Source organism: Rhinoraja longicauda, chromosome 12, assembly GCF_053455715.1.
Source record: "Rhinoraja longicauda isolate Sanriku21f chromosome 12, sRhiLon1.1, whole genome shotgun sequence".
Taxonomy (NCBI): Eukaryota; Metazoa; Chordata; class Chondrichthyes; order Rajiformes; family Arhynchobatidae; genus Rhinoraja; species Rhinoraja longicauda.
The window spans coordinates 27,498,065-27,515,773 of record NC_135964.1 but is presented as its reverse complement, the minus strand read 5'-3'; the positions used below and the strand labels follow the sequence as shown (position 1 = coordinate 27,515,773).

Genomic DNA, 17,709 nt, shown 5'->3' with positions numbered 1-17,709 from the left:
ATAGAGCTCTTAAGGATAGCGGAGTGAGGGGGTATGGGGAGAAGGCAGGAACGGGGTACTGATTGATAGTGATCAGCCATGATCGCATTGAATGGCGGTGCTGGCTCGAAGGGCTGAATGGCCTACTCCTGCACCTATTGTCTATTGTCTATTGTCTATTGACTGAGCAGAGGTGTTCAGCGAAACGATCGCCGAGCATGCGCTTGGTCTCACTGATATATAGGAGTCCACACCTGGAACAGCGGATATGGTAGGTGAGGTTGGATGAACCTCTGCCTCACCTGAAAAGACTGTTGGGGCACCATAGCGGGGGATGCAGTGACCTCTGCCTAGTATACAAGAGTGGGAGATACACTGAACCATAACAAGTGTGCAATAGTGGAAGGAATCCTGAACTGTGCCAAGTTTATAATAGTGGAAGATTCACTAACCATGCCAAGTAAACAATCGTGGGAGATACACTGAAGCCTGCTAAGTGTGCATTAGAGGAAGATAGGTTGAACCGTACCAAGGATACGAAAGAGGAAGATATCCTAAACTGTGCAAGTGTACAACAGTGGGAGATGCACAGAACTGTGCCCAATATACAACAGTGGCAGCTATTTAGAACCATCCCAAGAGTACAACAGTGGGAGATACACTGAACCGTGCCAAGGGTACAATTAGCAGAGATGTACTGAACTCTGTCGGCATGTTTGATAAAGCTGGCTGAATGCAGCAACATACTCCAGAAGGGTTTAGTTTAGTTTAGTTTAGTTTAATTTAGTTTAGTTTAGTTTAGAGATACAGAGCAGAAACATGCCCTTCAGCCCACCGAGTCCGCACCGACCAGTGATCCCCGTACATTAACACTATCCAACAGACACACCGGTTTTACATTTACATTTATACCACAAATTACAAACCTCAATGTATTTGGAATGTGGGAGGAAACCAAGGATCTCAGAGAAAACCCCCAGTCATGCGGAGAACATTCAAACTCCATACAGACAGCACCGTAATTGTAATTGAACCTGGGTCTCTGGCGTTGTAAGCGCTGTAAGGCCGCAACTCTAATGCCGCGCCACCGTGCCGCTGCATTATCAAGTATCAGCAGTTCAATCTGTAGATAGCACACTGTAGCCACTGTAATGCAAGGAATCAAACTTCAGGGTGGTGGGAAAGAGTCATCACACTAATTCCATTTACTAGCACTTAATCTGTATTGATTCTTGTGAAAGTCTATTTTTCCACCATCCACTCAATCTATGCGTTCCAGGTTCAAACTGCCCTCAATTCTTCTCAGATTCTGCCAAACCTTTCATTTCTACTGTAACCAGATTTAGTTTAGTTTAGTTTAGAGATAAAGTGCGGAAATAGGCCATTCGGCCCACCGAGTCCGCACTGACCAGCGATCCCTGCACATTAGCACTATTCTACATATACTGGGGACAATTTACGCACCTATACCAGTCAATTAACCTACAAACCTGTGCGTTTTTGGAGTATGGGAGCAAACCGAAGATCTCGTAAAAAAACCCATGCAGTCAGGGGGAGAACGTACAAACTCAGTACAGACGGCACACATAGTCGGGATCAAACCCGGGTCTCCAGTGCTGCAAGCACTGTAAGGCAGCAACTCTACAGCTGCGCCATCATGCCGCCCTTAATGATGTCCTCTAGTTTTACACACCCAGTCATGGAGAAAAAAATCCTATTATCCTCCCTATATTTTTGCCCCTCATAATTGCACATAACTCTATCAGGTCACTCCTCAGCCTCCTCTTTCAATAAAACCCAATAAAAACAAACCCAGCATATCCAGAGCAAAAAACAATTGGCTGGAGGCAGCATGTGCGGAGGAAATTGACAGACAATTTGGATTGGGACACTTCTTTAGTCAATGAAGAACTGCCGATATTATTTTCAAATAAGATGGTGTGCACATTGAGGGAAACAAGTCATAAGTTTGTGAGGTGCTGTCAGAGTAGCCTGGGCAAATATCTATAATGCAATCTGTAGATTACACATATTGCAACCACTGTGCTTTGGTAATGGAGAGAATTAAAGTATTGGATGGTGGATTATTTCAAAGGGTCATCCACATTAATTTCATTCACTGGTACATAGTGATTCAAGTACTTATCAAGAAACTTTTGTGAGAGTCTCTTTTTCTGTCATCCACTCAATCACTGCATTTTCCATCTTACCAACTCATCAGGGTGGCACAGTGGTGCAGCTGACAGAGCTGCGGCTTCACAGCACCAGAAACACGGGTGTGATCCTGACCTCGGGTGCTGTTGGTGTGGAATTTACATGTTCTTCCTGTGACCGCATGGGTTTCCTCTGGGTGCTCCAGTCTCCGCCCACATCCCAAAGACATGCAGGTTTGGGGATTACGTTGCTCTGTAAATTACCCCCAGTGTGAAGGGAGTCAATGAAAGAGTGGGGTAATATAGAACTAATGTGAACGGGTGATTGATGGTAGGCATGGAATTGGTGGGCTGAAGGGCCTACTTCCATGCTGTATCTCTAAACTATCAATATTGTCCTGCAGATTAACACAATTCTCCTTGCTATCAACAACACCCCCAATTTTCATGTTGCCTATGAGTTTACCTTTTGGCCTTCAGCCACTCTTTTATTTCATGTTTAAGATTCCAACATCTGTAGTTTCTTGTATCTCCAGCCAAGTCACTTCCCATCCTGCAATGTTCCATTCCAGGCAACATTCTGTTTAAAAAATACAGATTGGAAACTAATGCAAAAGTTTGCTATGCTCTCTCAATTTGCTATGCAGTCTCTCAAGCCTTCTATACATTGCTGTGTGCAGTTTTAGCTCGCTCTCTGTCTCCCTCTAATGGCACCTCTGAGTACACCGCTATGCTCAGTTACTTCCTCACATTGCAGGGATGCCCAAGATTTAGCTATAAGGGTATTTTCATTTCAGGAAGAATACTACAGGCCAAAGTTGTTCCATGTCCAGTATAACAAGTGCAGAAGCAGCTCAGATCAGAACATTTATGTCAAACCACATATCATGATTTGAAATTACTGCACATGGTTGGCACAGGCCGATTTCTGTGCTGTGTTCATTGTGAGAACATTGAAGCTGGTTCTGGTGAGAAGACAGCAGTCTGCATAGTATTGATAGTCACTATGCTACATGGCCTATTGTCAGAGAGCACAGGCATCCAACTTACTCTTGGTAGGAGCCCAATCCCTGAACAGAGCAGGTCCTATACTCAAAGGTAGACACAAAATACTGGAGTAACTCAGCGGGTCAGGCAGCATCTCGGGAGAGAAGGAATGGGTGACGTTTTGGGTCGAGACCCTTCGTCGAGACAGGGAGGGAGCAGGACAAAGATAGAATGTAGTCGGAGACAGGAAGACTAGTTGGAGAACTGGGAAGGGGGAGGTGATGGAGAGAGAAAGCAAGGGCTATCTGTCGTTAGAGAAGACAATGTTCATACCACTGGGGTGTAAACTACCCAAGCGAAATATGAGGACCCAAACAGTCTTTCCAGGTGAGGCAGAGGTTCACCTGCACCTCCGGCAACCTCATCTACTGTATCCGCTGTTCCAGGTGTCAACTTCTCTACATCGGCGAGACCAATCGCAGGCTCGGCGATCGTTTCGTTGAACACCTCCGCTCATTCCGTCTTAACCTACCTGATTTCCCAGTTGCCCAGCACTTCAACTCCCCCACCCATTCCCAATCTGACCTTTCTGTCCTGGGCCACCTTCATTGTCAGAGTGAGGCCCAGCACAAATTGGAGGAACAGCACCTCATATTTCGCTTGGGTACCATAACCAGAGAGCAGTGCTGAACTACTATCTTCCTCATTGGTGTCCCTTGGACTATCCTTGATTGGACATTGCTGGTTTTACCTTGCACTAAACGTTATTCCCTTATCATGTATCTAAACACTGTAAACGGCTCGATTGTAATCATGTACTGTCTTTCTGTTGACTGGATAGCGGACAACAAAAAGCTTCTCATTGTACCTCAGTACACGTGACAATAAATGAAACGGAACTGAACTGAAACTGATGTGAAAGGAAGATACAAAAAAACTGCAGATTCTAGAATCTTAATCAAAAGACAACATGCTGGAGAAACTCAGCAGGTCAGGCAGCATCTTTAGTTTAAATTGGATATATCGCATGGAAACAGGTCTTTCCACTCACCGAGTCCACGCCAACCTATAATCACTTCCATCGCCTTCCATCACCCGGCGCGGCACGGCCGCGGGACTGAACAGCGCCCGGTGCGGCTCGGCCGCGGGGCCTTCCATCGCCCGGTGCGGCGCGGCCGCGGGACACCATTCTGCTTTAGTTAAACATTTTGTTCAAGATGGCCGCGCCGTTGTGTTTGGCTGCCTGCCACTGTATGTTTCTTTTTTTTCCTAATCAGATGTGCAGCACTTTGGTCGACGTGGGTTGTTTTTAAATGTGCTATACAAATAAAATTGACTTGACTTGACCCATTCTTGCTAGTTCTACGGTATCCCACTTTCTCATTCATTCTCGACACATCAGGGCAATTTTACGGAGAACAATTAATCTACAAACCCACACGTCTTTGGGAGGAAACAGGAACACCTGGGGGAAACACATGCGGTCACAGGGAGAATTTGCAAACTTCACACAGACAGCACCTGAAGTCAGAATTTAACCGAGGTCACTAGCGCTGCGAGGCAGTGGCTCTAGCAGCCACTCCACTGTGCTGCTGAAGGGTTCTGACCCAAAACATCTGCCCATTCCCTCCACAGATGCTGCCTGACCTACTGAGTTCCTCCAACACTGTGTTTTGATGTGTAAGAAAACCTTGCAGTGTTGAAGGGTCCATGAAATTGCTGTGTTTGTCCTTCTAAGAGCAGAGGTTGAGGTTTTCCCTGTCGAAAGATGGAAAGCCTGATATGTTACTAATGGCCCTCACAGCAGCCAGTGCGAAGGAGGTTGTCTTCAAACATGCTGCTTTGCTCTGAAAGCTTTTTCAACGCCTTTGGTATTTTTATCATTAAGTAAATTTCCAACAGTTGGCTCGTGGAATGCAAATGGTGAAATGGTTTTACAAATTAAGGATTCCTTTTCTCCAACATGCACTTGTAGAGTCATACAGCAGAGAAACAGGCCCTTCGGTAAAACTTGCCCATGCCGACCAAGATGCCCCACTCATCCAACCTGTTCGCATTTGGCTTATATCCCTCTAAACCTTTCCTATTCATGTACCTCTCCAAATGTCTTTTAACTATTATTATAGTACCTGCCTCAACTACCTCCTCTGGCAGCTCATTCCATAGACCCACCACCCTCTGGGTAAAAAAGTTGCCCCTCAGGATTCTATGAAATCTCTCCCCTCTCATCTTAAATCTATGTTCTTCATTCCCCTACTCTGTGTAAATGACTCTGTGTGTTCATCCTACCTATTACCCTCATGATCTTATACCCTCTATAAAATCACCTCTCAGCCTCTTGCGCTCCAGGGAATAAAGTCCTAGCCTGCCCAACTTTTCTCTATTACTCAGACTGTCAAGTCCTGGCAACTTCCTTGTAAATTTTCTCTGCACTCTTCCTAGCTTAACAACATGCTGCCAAGAGCAGGGTGACCAAAACTGAACACAATTCTCCAAATGCTGCCTCACCAATATCATAAACTTGTAGCCGCTAATTAAAATCAGTAGTCACCAGGTTGTTTCAATATAGAAGTGGGATATGAAATGTGAATAGAAATTGATCAGGTTTCCTGCTGTTGAGATGGTCTTTGGCAGGTAGTTGTGTAAATTTGTCACTTTATCCGATTCCAAACTTTGGCTAGGACTTGCTGTATATTGTTTCTTTGACAGATCTCTCATTAAGTTTAGTAGGGTCCTCATTTGACCTCCCTTAGGGAGATTAAACATGATCTAAAGAAAGCCCCTCTTTGTTTCTGCATTGTTGCTTGTCATCTTCCTCCATGAAACCGAGCGCGTGGACTGCCTGCAGCGGCAGAGCAGTGGAGCAGCGGCCGTTGATGCCTACAACTTCGCTTGGCAAGACCGATCCTGCAACGCCGCCAGGACAATGGGCCTTTATGGCCAGCTGCATGTAAAGCAACTTGGACTTTCAAAATGGCACCAAAACATGGCAACACTAGTATAATGTCACGGCGGACAATTTCTATACACTTTGTGCTTAATCTAGGAGTAATGCTGCCCAAGTACTTCTGACCAAGTAAAGCAAACACAATCTAGGATTCAGGATATGGTGTCATAAGCCTCCCCCCCCCTTCCAATTCCCATACCGACCTTTCTGCCCTTGACCTTCCCCATAGTCAGAGTGAGACCTCATGCAAACTGGAAGAACATTCCGCTTAGGTAACTTACAACCCAATGGTGTGAACATTGAATTTTCCAATTTAAGGTAATAATCCTCTCTTTCTTTCATCCCCCCTCCCCCCCACCCCATCCGCACACATTTCTCCCACCATCTTCCACTACCTGGTCACCCTGCTTCTCCTCAACCCCTTTATCACCTGTATCAACCTAACACTTGCCAGGCTTTCTCCCATCCACATCTCTCTTCCATCTTTCTTCCCCCTACTCCAATCAGTAGGAAGAAGGATCCTGAGAGCGTGTCATCTGTCCATTCCTTCCACAGATGCTGCCTGACCATTTGAGTTCCTCCAGCACTTTGTGTTTTCAACTGTATGTACAATGTTTATTCTAGGTGTTGTTATTGTCTGGTCAACTGTTCCAGTCCGGAAAGTGCACTCAATGGTGCATTGAATTGCCCTAATGGAGAGGGAGATCTCTCCCACACCCCAGGCTTATTATTTGAACCCAAATTACTTGACTGAGAATCATGCAAGTACGAAAGTGAATGTCAGCTCAGAGTATATCGGCTGGATGTAATGACTGACTGCAAAGATAAACAATCCCTAGGCACTGAACTTTAAACCTTACTGCACAGTCTAGCTTTAGGAGAGAGTGAAGCTGGAAAGTTTTGTGGGGGCATTATCCACAATGCTTTGGCTTTTGGGGTTTGTCCTCTCATCACTTGTTCCCACGGAGGCAAATCAACAAGGTCTGTCCCACATGGAGTGCACAGTCAATTTACGCTGTGACCGCTTTCCGCGGATTAGCCGTTTACTTTGTTGAAAGAAAGCACTGGCTTTTAGAAATAACACCAAATCTCCTCAGTCTTCCTCCCCAGCAATGCTGCCCAAGGACTTTTGAACAGACAGAAACGCAGGAACTTCCTGCTGGAGGATATATAAGACAATAACTGCAGATGCTGGTACAAATCAAAGGTACTTATTCACAAAATGCTGGAGTAACTCAGCAGGTCAGGCAGCATCTCAGGAGAGAAGGAACGGGTGACTTGGCAACTTGGAGCGAGAGTGCAGAGAAGAGCAGTTCACCTTCGAGGAGGCAAGGGAAGTGTTTGAGAACGAAGAGGAGACAGTGAGTAAACCACCCGTAACATCAATCTCCCTTCACGGTTCATGCTCATCAGCTAGGGCAAAGCGACAGGGCTCTGCTTCCGAACTGACCACATTCCACACACCAAAGTGCCTCCACTAAAACCATCATTAATTAAAGCTAAGATTATTTATTTACAGCTAACATCAATACATCTGCAACAACTTATTAATATTACCTTTAATAAAATATACATTTACTTTTGTAGAAAAAAACCCTGCAGATACTGGTAAAAATTGAAGGTAGACACAAAAAGCTGGAGTAACTCAGCGGGCAGGCAGCAGCTCTGGAGAGAAGGAATGTTACAGGGAAATTAGGAGAGTATTATTGGTTTGCACCGAGATACAGTGAAAAGCTTTGTTTTACATATTATTCAGGCAGATCATACCATATGTGCAACAGGTGGGATATGAGTTATGTACAGGTAGATAAGTGATGGTTTTGGCATCATGTTTGAAACAGATATTGTGAACCGAAGGATTCCTTACCTGTGTCTCCTCTGTGCCTTGCAGTTTTACATGAGCTCTACCTCCACCCAAATGGAACAAGGACAGAATTCCTTGGTCCTCGTCTTTCACCTCACTAGCCTCCACATCCAACACATCATTCTACAATTTTCAAGAGTGAAGTCAAGAGTCAAGAGTGTTTCATTGTCCTATGTAATGAAATTCTTACTTACAGGTTTGTAAACACAGCACTCAATAGATGGCATAATTAACAAACATTTAAAAAGTTCAATAAATAGAAAAAAACAATATCGTGCAAAGCAAAACAAAAGCCCGAAGGTCCCTAGTGCAACTAAACTTTGGAGTTTAGTTCGAGTTTGTGGTGCTCAAGAGACTGACTTTTGTTGGCAAGAAGTGGTTTCTGAACCTGGAAGTCATGGTTTTCAGACATCTATACCTTCTTCCCGATGGCTGGACTGAAATGAGAGTGTGGCCAGGGTGGTATTGGGTCCTGATGATGCAGGCTATTTTTTTGAGGTTGCACACCCTATAAAAAATCCCTTCAATGGTGGGGAGATCAGTATCCATGAAGGATAAGAGAGTGTCCACCACCTTTTGTAATTTCCTTTGCTCCTGGAAGATCAAGTTGTCGAACCAGGCTGTGATTCAACCAGTCAATATACTGTCTATCATACACCTGTAGATGTTCAAGAGAGTATTTGTCGACAGACCAAATCCCTTCAATGTTCCAAGGAAGTATAAGCAATGATGTGGTTTCTTTATGATTGCATCAACGTGCTGGATTCTTCAACCACCTTCAAAACGATCCCACCACCAGTCACACCTTTCCATCCCCATCCCTCTTTTCGCTTTCCGTAGAGACCACTCCACAACTCCTTAGTTGAAAATTCCATCCCATCCAAATCACCCCTTCCCCAGGTACGTTCCCCTGCAACCGTAGGAGATGTAACATGTGTCCCTACATCTCCTTCCTCACTTCCATCGAGAGACTGTAACAGCCCCTCCAGGTGAAAATGAAGTTCACGTGCTCTCCTCTAACCTCATCTACTGCATCCTGATTAAAAAAATCAATAAGGTTTACAATGATGAACCAGACAGAGGCTTTGAGGAATCTGAAGCAAGCAGGAAATAAATCAAGCTAGCAAGTAGAAGGGTCATAAGGGGTTGTGAAATTTTATTGTCAGATTAAAGAAAATACCAAGGCTTTTTTTATACATCTATTAAAATCAAGAAGATAACTAGGGATAAGTTAGGACTGTTTAAGAATAAAGCAAGGAATTTATGCTCGGTGTCAGAGGATGTAGACAAGGTACAACATGAGTACTTTGCATCTGTACTCATCAAGGAGAAAGACATAGTGCACAATGAGATCAGTGTGGGAATAATAATATGATAAGGTTTCATAGGTCTTTTTTTGTCACGTGTACCAATTAAGGTACAGTGATATGTGAATTACCATACAGCCATACAAAAAAAGCAACAAGACACACAACCACATAAAAGTTAACATAAACATTCCTCACTGTGATGGAAGGCAAAAAAGTCCAATCTTCTTCCTCTTTATTCCCCCGCGGTCGGGACAGTCGAACCATCCGTCGGGGCCCCCACGTCAGAGCGATCGAAGCTCCCGCGTCGGGGCCATCAATGCTCCCGCGTCAGGGCGTTCGAAGCTCCTGCATCGGGGCGGTCAAAGCTCCTGCGGCTTGGAGTTCCCGAAGTTGGTCTCTAACCAGAGACCGCGAGCTCCACGATGTTAAAGTCCGCAGGCTCCCGCAGTAGAGCTCAGAGGTCGATCCCTGGCAAAGGTATCGCGGGTTCCGTGATGTTAAAGTGCAGCAGGCCCTCGTGGTGGAGCTCCCGAAGTTGTTCACCAGCAAAGGCCACCAACTCCTCGATGTTAGGCTGCAGTGCAGACGGAGATACGATACGGGAAAAAAAAATAGCATCTCCGTCAAGGTAAGAGATAAAAAAAAGTTTCCCCCAACCCCCTCCCCCACATAAAGCAAGCTAAAGAATATTAAAAACATACATTTAACACATACTAAAAAAACAACAAAGAAGAAAGGGACACACAGACTGTTGGTGAGGCAGCCATTGCTTGAGCGACCTGGCAGTCAGTTTACGATCAAGAGAGAGGTAGTGTTAGGGCTCTTGAGGGCATTAAGGTGAATAAATCCCCATGAACTGATGGGATCTGTCGCAGGTTATTGAGAAATTCAAGAAAGGAGAATGCAGGGGCCCTGACTGTCTCTTCTCTAATCAGAGGCGAGAACCCAGGGGATTGGAGAGTAGTCAATGTTGTTTACCTTCTTTGTTTAAGGTGGGGATAATCCAATGAATTATAGGCCAATAAGCCACGCGTCAGTGGTAGCGAAGCTATTGGAGAGGATAGTTCAAGATAGGATTAATTCGCATTTGGAAGAGAATGGACTAATTAGGTATATTCAACATGGCTGTGTCCTCAGCAGGTTCTGTGCTACAAACTTGATTGAATTTCTGGGGTATATGAATGAGCTGCCAGAGAAGGTAGTTGAGGCAACAACATCAATAACATTGAAAAGGTATTTGGACAGGTAATGGAATGGAAAGGTTTATTGGCCAGCATGGACAAGTTGTGCCTTAGGATCAGTTTCTATGCTGTACGACTCGATGACTTAAGAAACTGGTAGGAAAACATCTCTGGATGCTATTTATACAGATGCCATTTAGTAATGGCATTCATAGGAACCTCAAGTTGAATTGAAGGTAAATTACTAACCTACTAAGGAAATTGGTTGTGCTGCAGGGTACAGAAAATAGAATAGGCATGTGGTTGAATTGCCACATTGTGGAAGTGCCCAACTGGTTGGTGATGCAATTATTCACTGCATTTATATGCAGGTTTCACAGAAAGCACATATCCCAGTTTGCTGATCATAAAAAATAATTTTATTTAAAGTATTTTTTGCAGAATTATATATTAAACAGACAGGCAAAACTAAAGCAAACAGATTTCATCGTGGATAAATACAAGTAAATAGATAAGTACTTTATAATCATAAAAACCTACAAATGCCCAGATTCAAAGACCATGTGCATAAATCATTGAAATATATTTAGGTTCATTTATGTCATGTGCAGAGTGAATTGTGTTCAGTGAAAAGTTTTGTTCATCATGCTATCCAAACAAATCAAATGAGACTATACATGAATACAATAAAGCCAAATTCAAATACTATAAGCTGAGCCAAGGGAAAGATATAGAATGTAGAATATAGTTTTCATCACTGTAGCAATAACATACAGAAAATAATTAAATTGTTCTGTGGAATGCTGGTTTTTCTAGAGGACTAGAGTAAAATCGGTAGAAGTATCGCAAAGCCCTGGGACTGAGTTATAGAGAGGTTAGGCAGACTAGGATTTTATTCATGGAATATAGGAGACTGAGGGGTGATCTTATAGATGAATATAAAATCAGACGGTCATAGAAAGGGTGAATGCACACAGTCTTTTCCCAGGATTGGGGAAATCAAATCTGGAGGACATAGGTTTACAGTAAGATGAGAAAGAGTTAATAGGAACCCGAGGGGCAACTAATGAGCAATTAGGGCAGCACAGTGGTGTAGCTGGTAGAGTTGCTGCCTCACAGCGCTTGAGACCCAGGCTCAATCCTGACCTTGGGCGCTGACTGTGTGGAATTTGCACATTTTCTCTGTGATAGCTTGGGTTTCCTCTGGGTGCTGTGGTTTCCTCACATACCCCAAAGACGTGCAGGTTTGTATGTTAATTGGCCTCTGCAAATTTTTCCTAGTGTGCAGGGAATGGATACAAAAGAGGGATAACAAAGAACTAGTATGAGCAGGTAGACACTAGGCCGAAGGACTGGTTTCCGTGCTGTATCTTTCCATTAATCATAATCATCATAATCATACTTTATTAGCCAAGTATGTTTTGCAACATACTAGGAATTTCATCTGCCACAGTCATACCAATTAAATGCAACAGAACACACAAAATACATTTTAACATGAACATCCACCACAGCGACTCCTCCACATTCTTCACTGTGATGGAAGGCGAAAAAAAGTTCAATCTCTCCCTTCTTTGTCCTCCAGTGGTCGGGGGCCTCTAACCTTCCATTGAAGGGATGATCTTACTCCCGTAGCCAGTGGCAGCCCTTCCTCATAGGCTCCTGCATCAGGGGTGAATCTCAGCTCCCCCGCACCGAGGGATCAGACCGGGGTCGGGGCTTGTCAAATGTCATGCGGTTTTTGGAGCATCCCGATGTCGGTCTCAACCCGAAACTGCAAGCTCATTGATGTTTAAGTCCGCAGGCCGTTGTTGGAGCGTCGATCCAGGCAAGGAATCGGCTCCGACAATGTCCACGCCTGAGGTGAGGCTCAAAGTCAGTCCCAAGCAAGACCTCCAGCTCCACGATGTTAGGCTGCAGAGCGACCGGAGATACGATCCGGAAAACAATCACATCTCCGGCAAGGTAAGAGATTGAGAAAAGGTCTCCCCTGACCCCCTCCCCCACCCCCACATAAAACAAACCAGAGAACATTAACATATACTTTTAAAACATACTAAAAATAACCCAAAAAAAGACAAAAAGGACAGACTGTAGACTGCCATCGAAGGAATATATCAAATAATCAATCAAAAAAATTGATGGTAGGTATATGGCACAAACTGCCTGAGGAAGTGGTTATGTCATGTACAATGACAACATTTAAAAGAGATTTGGACAGGTACATGGATAGGAATGGTTTAGAGGGATATGGGTCAAATTTAAGCAAATGGGATTCGCTTAGATAGACTTCTAATTCAGCTGGACGAATTGGGCTGAAGAGCCTGATTCCATGGAGCATGATCCTATGACTCTGGGTTGAATCTAACTTTAGTAATGTGAATAATTCTGTGCATCACATTTTAGGAAGGACTAGACCAAGTGGACCCGTTGGGCCCAAACCTCTCCTGCCCCTCTCCCTCCTCCTCCCTCCCCTCAGCTCCCTCCCCCTCCCCACCACCCTTTCCCTCCCCTCCTCCCCTTCCCCCTCTCCTCCCTCCCCACTGCCCTTCCCCTCCCCCGCCTTCCCCCTCTCCACCACCCTTCTCCTCCCCCTATCCCCCCGCCCTTCCCCTCCACCCTTCCCCTCCCCCTCCCCACCACCCTTCCTGCTATCTGACCTGCTGACCTACTCCAGTAAATTTGTGTACTTTATGGTAAACCAACATCTACAGTTCCTTGCATCTACATTTTACTGCTCCACTGCAAAATCTCCTCAAGGAATACCCACTTTGAAGAGGTTCCAACATGAGTTTTGTGAGATGCTCTTTCACAGCTCCCCCTCAGCGATTCCTGCTGCTCTCCGACCATGTTCTGGCTCGGACTCTATTCCAGCAACGTGCATTTTCTCAGTTCTTGTGCCACGTGGTTTCCAGCTCCATTTCCAGGCCTCCCAGTTCAGGCCAAACTAGGATCTTGAGTACCTACTCCTCATCTTCCACTTTTCACATTTCTCCCTCCGTGCACTGCATTTGCTGGTAACTTCTCGCTCTCACTCAGTCTCTCCTGCAGTTCAGGGCCTTGCTCACCCAGACTTGCAAAGGACCTCAACTTCACTTTATCCTTTGCCACATCCATTCGTTTTCTTCTACCTGACCTCCACTAAGGATTGCAAGCTTACCCATCTCCTGACTGGGGACCCCACCAACTCTCTTTCACCCCTCAAAGGATCATGCTGTCAGCCCAACCACCATGTAGCCATGAACCACAATATAATCGCCAGATGAAAACAGCACCAATGCTCCCCACATTCCTGGTCACTCACAGGATTGTGCCACCACCGCAATCCCTCGCTATCTCACAGGCTGGTCCCAGGCCCAGGCTACCAATGCCGACCTTCACATCTCCAGCCTGAATCCACCAATCCACACTGAATGTGAATCATAAGGAGAAAGACAGAACACAGGAGGTAATATCATTGGGCCATAGACTACCCAATTAAGGTGCTGTTCTTCTTAACAAACAAATTATACCAGGCCATGTGTTCATTTTAAATCTCTGCTCCAGTTCTCCATCCCATGTCCCAGCCCCTATCTTCGCCAACTCCATCTACCGACATCCCGCCAGTCAGCCCGTCATCCCCAGGCATCTTCCGCTGTCTCCGATCAGTGTGACTTTAACAAACCTCCCCTTGCAAATCTCCCACCATTAACCAGTTCAGTATGACAGTGCCGCCCTGTTGCCTGACAGCCAGCCAGCCAGCCAGGGGCGGGGCGTGGCGTGGCGGGGCGGGGCGTGGCGGGGCGGGGCAGGGCCGGGTGTGGCGGCCATTGACGGTTATGCGAGGGCGGGTGACCGGCCGAGGCCGGCACGTGCGGTGAGCGACGAGGCCTGTGCGAGGTGCGGTTGGGCCCCGGCCACGTCCACGGCCAGCTACCGCATTGCTGTTATTTGGTGTTAGGTTGAAAAGCAATAGAAAAAAACCCCGCAAATGCTGAAAACCTAAATTAAAAACAGAAAATGTTGGAAACACTCTGCAAGTCAGGTGGCATCTCTGGAAAAAGGAACAGGTTAAACGACCTTCGTCTATACCAGATAGTTTTAGTTGTGTAGGAAGGAGCTTGATGCTGGTTTACACCGAAGATAGACACAAAATGCTGGAGCAACTCAGCGGGGCTGGCAACATCTGTGGAGAAAAGGAGTCGGTCTGGACCCGAAACGTCGCCCATTCCTGCTCTCCAGAGATGCTGCCTATTCCCGCTGAGCTACTCCAGTGTTTTAAGTCTATTTGTGTCGTATTTGTAGTGGGCGGGGTGATTGTCAGGTAATACGGGCGGGGCATTTGTCAGGTGGGGAGGGCGGGGGGTAATGGCAGGCTTTAGTGGGCGGGGTGTGCGCCGAGCCGGCTGACTCGCTACCTGCGGCTGCGGCGGCGGCTCCGGCTCCTCCTCGGGCCTGCCACTGCGGGAACAGGTCGGCTACGATCATGGAAGTACCAGACTGCGGTTCCGATGAGGAGCGGGTGGCCAGGTACTCGCTGGGCCGGGATTCGCGTCGTTGTGATCGGGCGCCGTGAGAGCGATTGGAGGTCGGGTCTAAGCAGCCGCTTTTCTTTCCAGGGTCGACGAATACGGGTTCGAGCGGCCGGCGGGCATCGATGCAAAGGAGCTGGTGTCGGATTACCAGGCAGTGCTGAGCCGTCGGGCGATCAAATGGCGCAAACTAGTGCAGGGCAACAGACTGCAACGGAGCCTGAAAGGTGAGTCACGGGCCGGGTCGGGCCAGAAACTGACGCCCTCGTTGCCCGGCCGGGGCCGCGGGCAGTCCTGCACTGCCCCAACTTGACCCTACTTCATTTTCGTATTTGTCCCACTGCCCCAACCTGCAATCTCCCTTCCCTGCCCGCAGTGCCAACGATTTTCCTAAGATGCCAGTTTTTGTCCGTCTCCCACTTGTTCTCTGATAGGAATGGCGTTTCAGCTTCCTTTGCTCCGACGGTTAGGACCTGTCTTTCCTCTCACTGCGCCCCTCCCCCGTACATCCAATTATCATGATGCCAGACGAAATGTGTAAGAAGGAACTGCAGATGTTGGTTTAAACCGAAGATAGACACAAAAAGCTGGAGTAACTTAGCGGGACAGGCAGCGCCTGAAGAAGTGTCTCGACCCGAAACGTCTCCCATTGCTTCTCTCCAGAGATGCTGCCTGTCCCGCTGAGTTACTCCAGCTTTTTGTGTTTATCATCTTGATGCCAGAGCCTATCTCCCTGGAAATGCTGTGCCACTGTGGGTATTGAGTGTTGAACCTAAAAAGTTGTTAAAGTTGATTGTACGATCCACACAATACTTTTTTCCCCCTTGCTTTCCCGACGGGAGTAATGTGTGGAGGGGTTCTTGATTGGTTAGGTGTGTAACTCACAAAGAGTAGGTAGTTACTGTCCCATGTGGTGTGGGACAAATAAGGGAATATATTATTATGCATGTTGCTGATTTGTTGATGTGGAAAGACACACATTTTAAATTGTATTAGAAGATTTATTTTTGTAGCAATTGGAACTGAATTAAGTGTAACTATACGATGAATAGACTTATGGGTAGTGTGATCAAAGAGTACGTTTTGGAATGTGCACTGGAGATACGTTTAAGGAGTGTGTTTCTATCGCATGGATATTCAGTAATATAAAATTTAAGGATCAGCTGGATTAATTGAAATGAATAAACGGTGCTATTCTGCTTGGTCAACTTTTATTTGTTTTTTATTGAATTATTAAAAGATATAGCATGGATATATTATTGAATTATTAACAGATATAGCCCTTTGGCCCACCTACTCCACACTGACCATTGATCACCCATTCACACTAGTTCTATGGGATCCCTCTTTTGGGTTCAGTCCCTATGCACTAGGGGCAATTTACAGGGGCCAATTGAGCTATAAACCCGCACATGGGTGAGATTCCACGGAATCCAAGGACAGAGAGCTGAATGGATAGAAAATTGGCTTCATGGAAGGAAGCAGAATGATGGTGAAAGGTTATTTTTCAGACTAGAGGCCTGTGACTAGTGGTGTGCCTCTAGGTTTGGTGCTGGTCCCATTGTTCTTTGTCATCTATATCAATGATTTGGATGAGAACCAAATGACATGATTAGCAAGTTTGCAGATGATACTAAAGTGGGTGGTATTGTTGACAGTGAAGATGATGGTCGAAATTGCAGCAGGTTATTGATCGGTTAGACAGGTGGGCTGAGGGATGGTTGATGGAATTTTATACTGAGAAATGTGCGGTGTTGTATTTTGGGAAGACTAACATGGGCGGGACTTACACATTGACTGGTAGGGCTTTGGGACTGTTGTAGAGCAGAGGGATATAGAAGTCCAGGTAATTAATTTGTTGAAAGTGGCACCACAGGTAGATTGGGTGGTCAAATAGGCTTTTGGCAGATTGGCCTTCATCAGTCAGAGTATTGAGTATAGAAATTGGAAGGTCATGTAGCAGTTATATAAGAGATTGGTGAGGCCACATTTAAAGAACCTGAGGGGTAACTTTTCCACAGAAAAGCTGGTGGGTGTATAGAACGAGCTTCCGGAGGAGGTAGGTGAGGTAGATACTATTGCAATGTTTAAGACGCATTTAGACAAGTACATGGATAGAATAGGTTTAGTGCAGTATGGGCCAAATGCAGGTAGGTGGGACGAGTGTAGACATGTTGGTTGGTGTGGACAAGTTGGCTGACAACGCTGAATGACTCTCTGAGTCTATCTTTGGGTTGTGGGAAGAAACCTGAGCACCTGTAGCAAATTCACACAGTTACAGGGAGAACATGCAAACTCCACACAGACAGCAACCAAAGACAAGATCAAACTTGGGTCTCTGGCGCTGTGAGGGGGCAGCTCTACCAGTTGCACCACTGTGAAGCAAGGTGGGGGTTTTCATTGTTAAGTGCACCAAATGAATTTTTATTCATTGTATCTGCAATTCTCACTGTGTTTTTGTAAATAAAACTTGCCCTTTTTAATACCATTGTTTTGCATTGTGTTAAAGCCTATCCTGTGGAATTATGGTTATTGGATTGGCAATTTAAAAAAAATGATTTTGTACATCTGTTGTACCATTTATTGATGAATGCAAAGTTTGAATATTAGTTACCTAGTTTTTCAGATTGAAGTAAGAACTATACATCTATTTACAGATTGTGTGCTAATACAAATCTAGATAACCATTCTGTATTTGAAAAATTGTTTTCTTTTAAATAATTGGTGCTTTACATGGAAGAATTGTTGCTCGTTTCCAACCGAAGGCAATAAAATGG

The 17,709-nt window shown here is 45.5% G+C and overlaps 2 protein-coding genes across 4 annotated transcripts in view; one reads left to right on the top strand and one right to left on the bottom strand.

The window, feature by feature from the left end:
* Positions 1–15,396, bottom strand: part of mcf2la (mcf.2 cell line derived transforming sequence-like a) — a 164,551-nt gene extending 149,155 nt beyond the window's left edge. The window contains exon 1 of the mRNA XM_078409290.1: positions 14,819–15,396. Coding sequence (XP_078265416.1) covers positions 14,819–14,888 — 70 coding nt within the window. The 5' untranslated portion in view covers positions 14,889–15,396. The remainder of the gene's footprint in view (positions 1–14,818) is intronic.
* grtp1a (growth hormone regulated TBC protein 1a) overlaps positions 14,271–17,709 on the top strand; it is a 51,107-nt gene continuing 47,668 nt past the window's right edge. The window contains exons 1-2 of one of the 3 annotated variants that reach the window (XM_078409296.1): positions 14,271–14,470; positions 15,020–15,159. In XM_078409296.1, coding sequence (XP_078265422.1) covers positions 14,421–14,470; positions 15,020–15,159 — 190 coding nt within the window. In that variant the 5' untranslated portion in view covers positions 14,271–14,420. Of the gene's footprint in view, positions 14,471–14,796; positions 14,931–15,019; positions 15,160–17,709 lie in introns of those variants that run through there. The other 2 variants (XM_078409294.1, XM_078409295.1) reach the window with 2 other exon arrangements.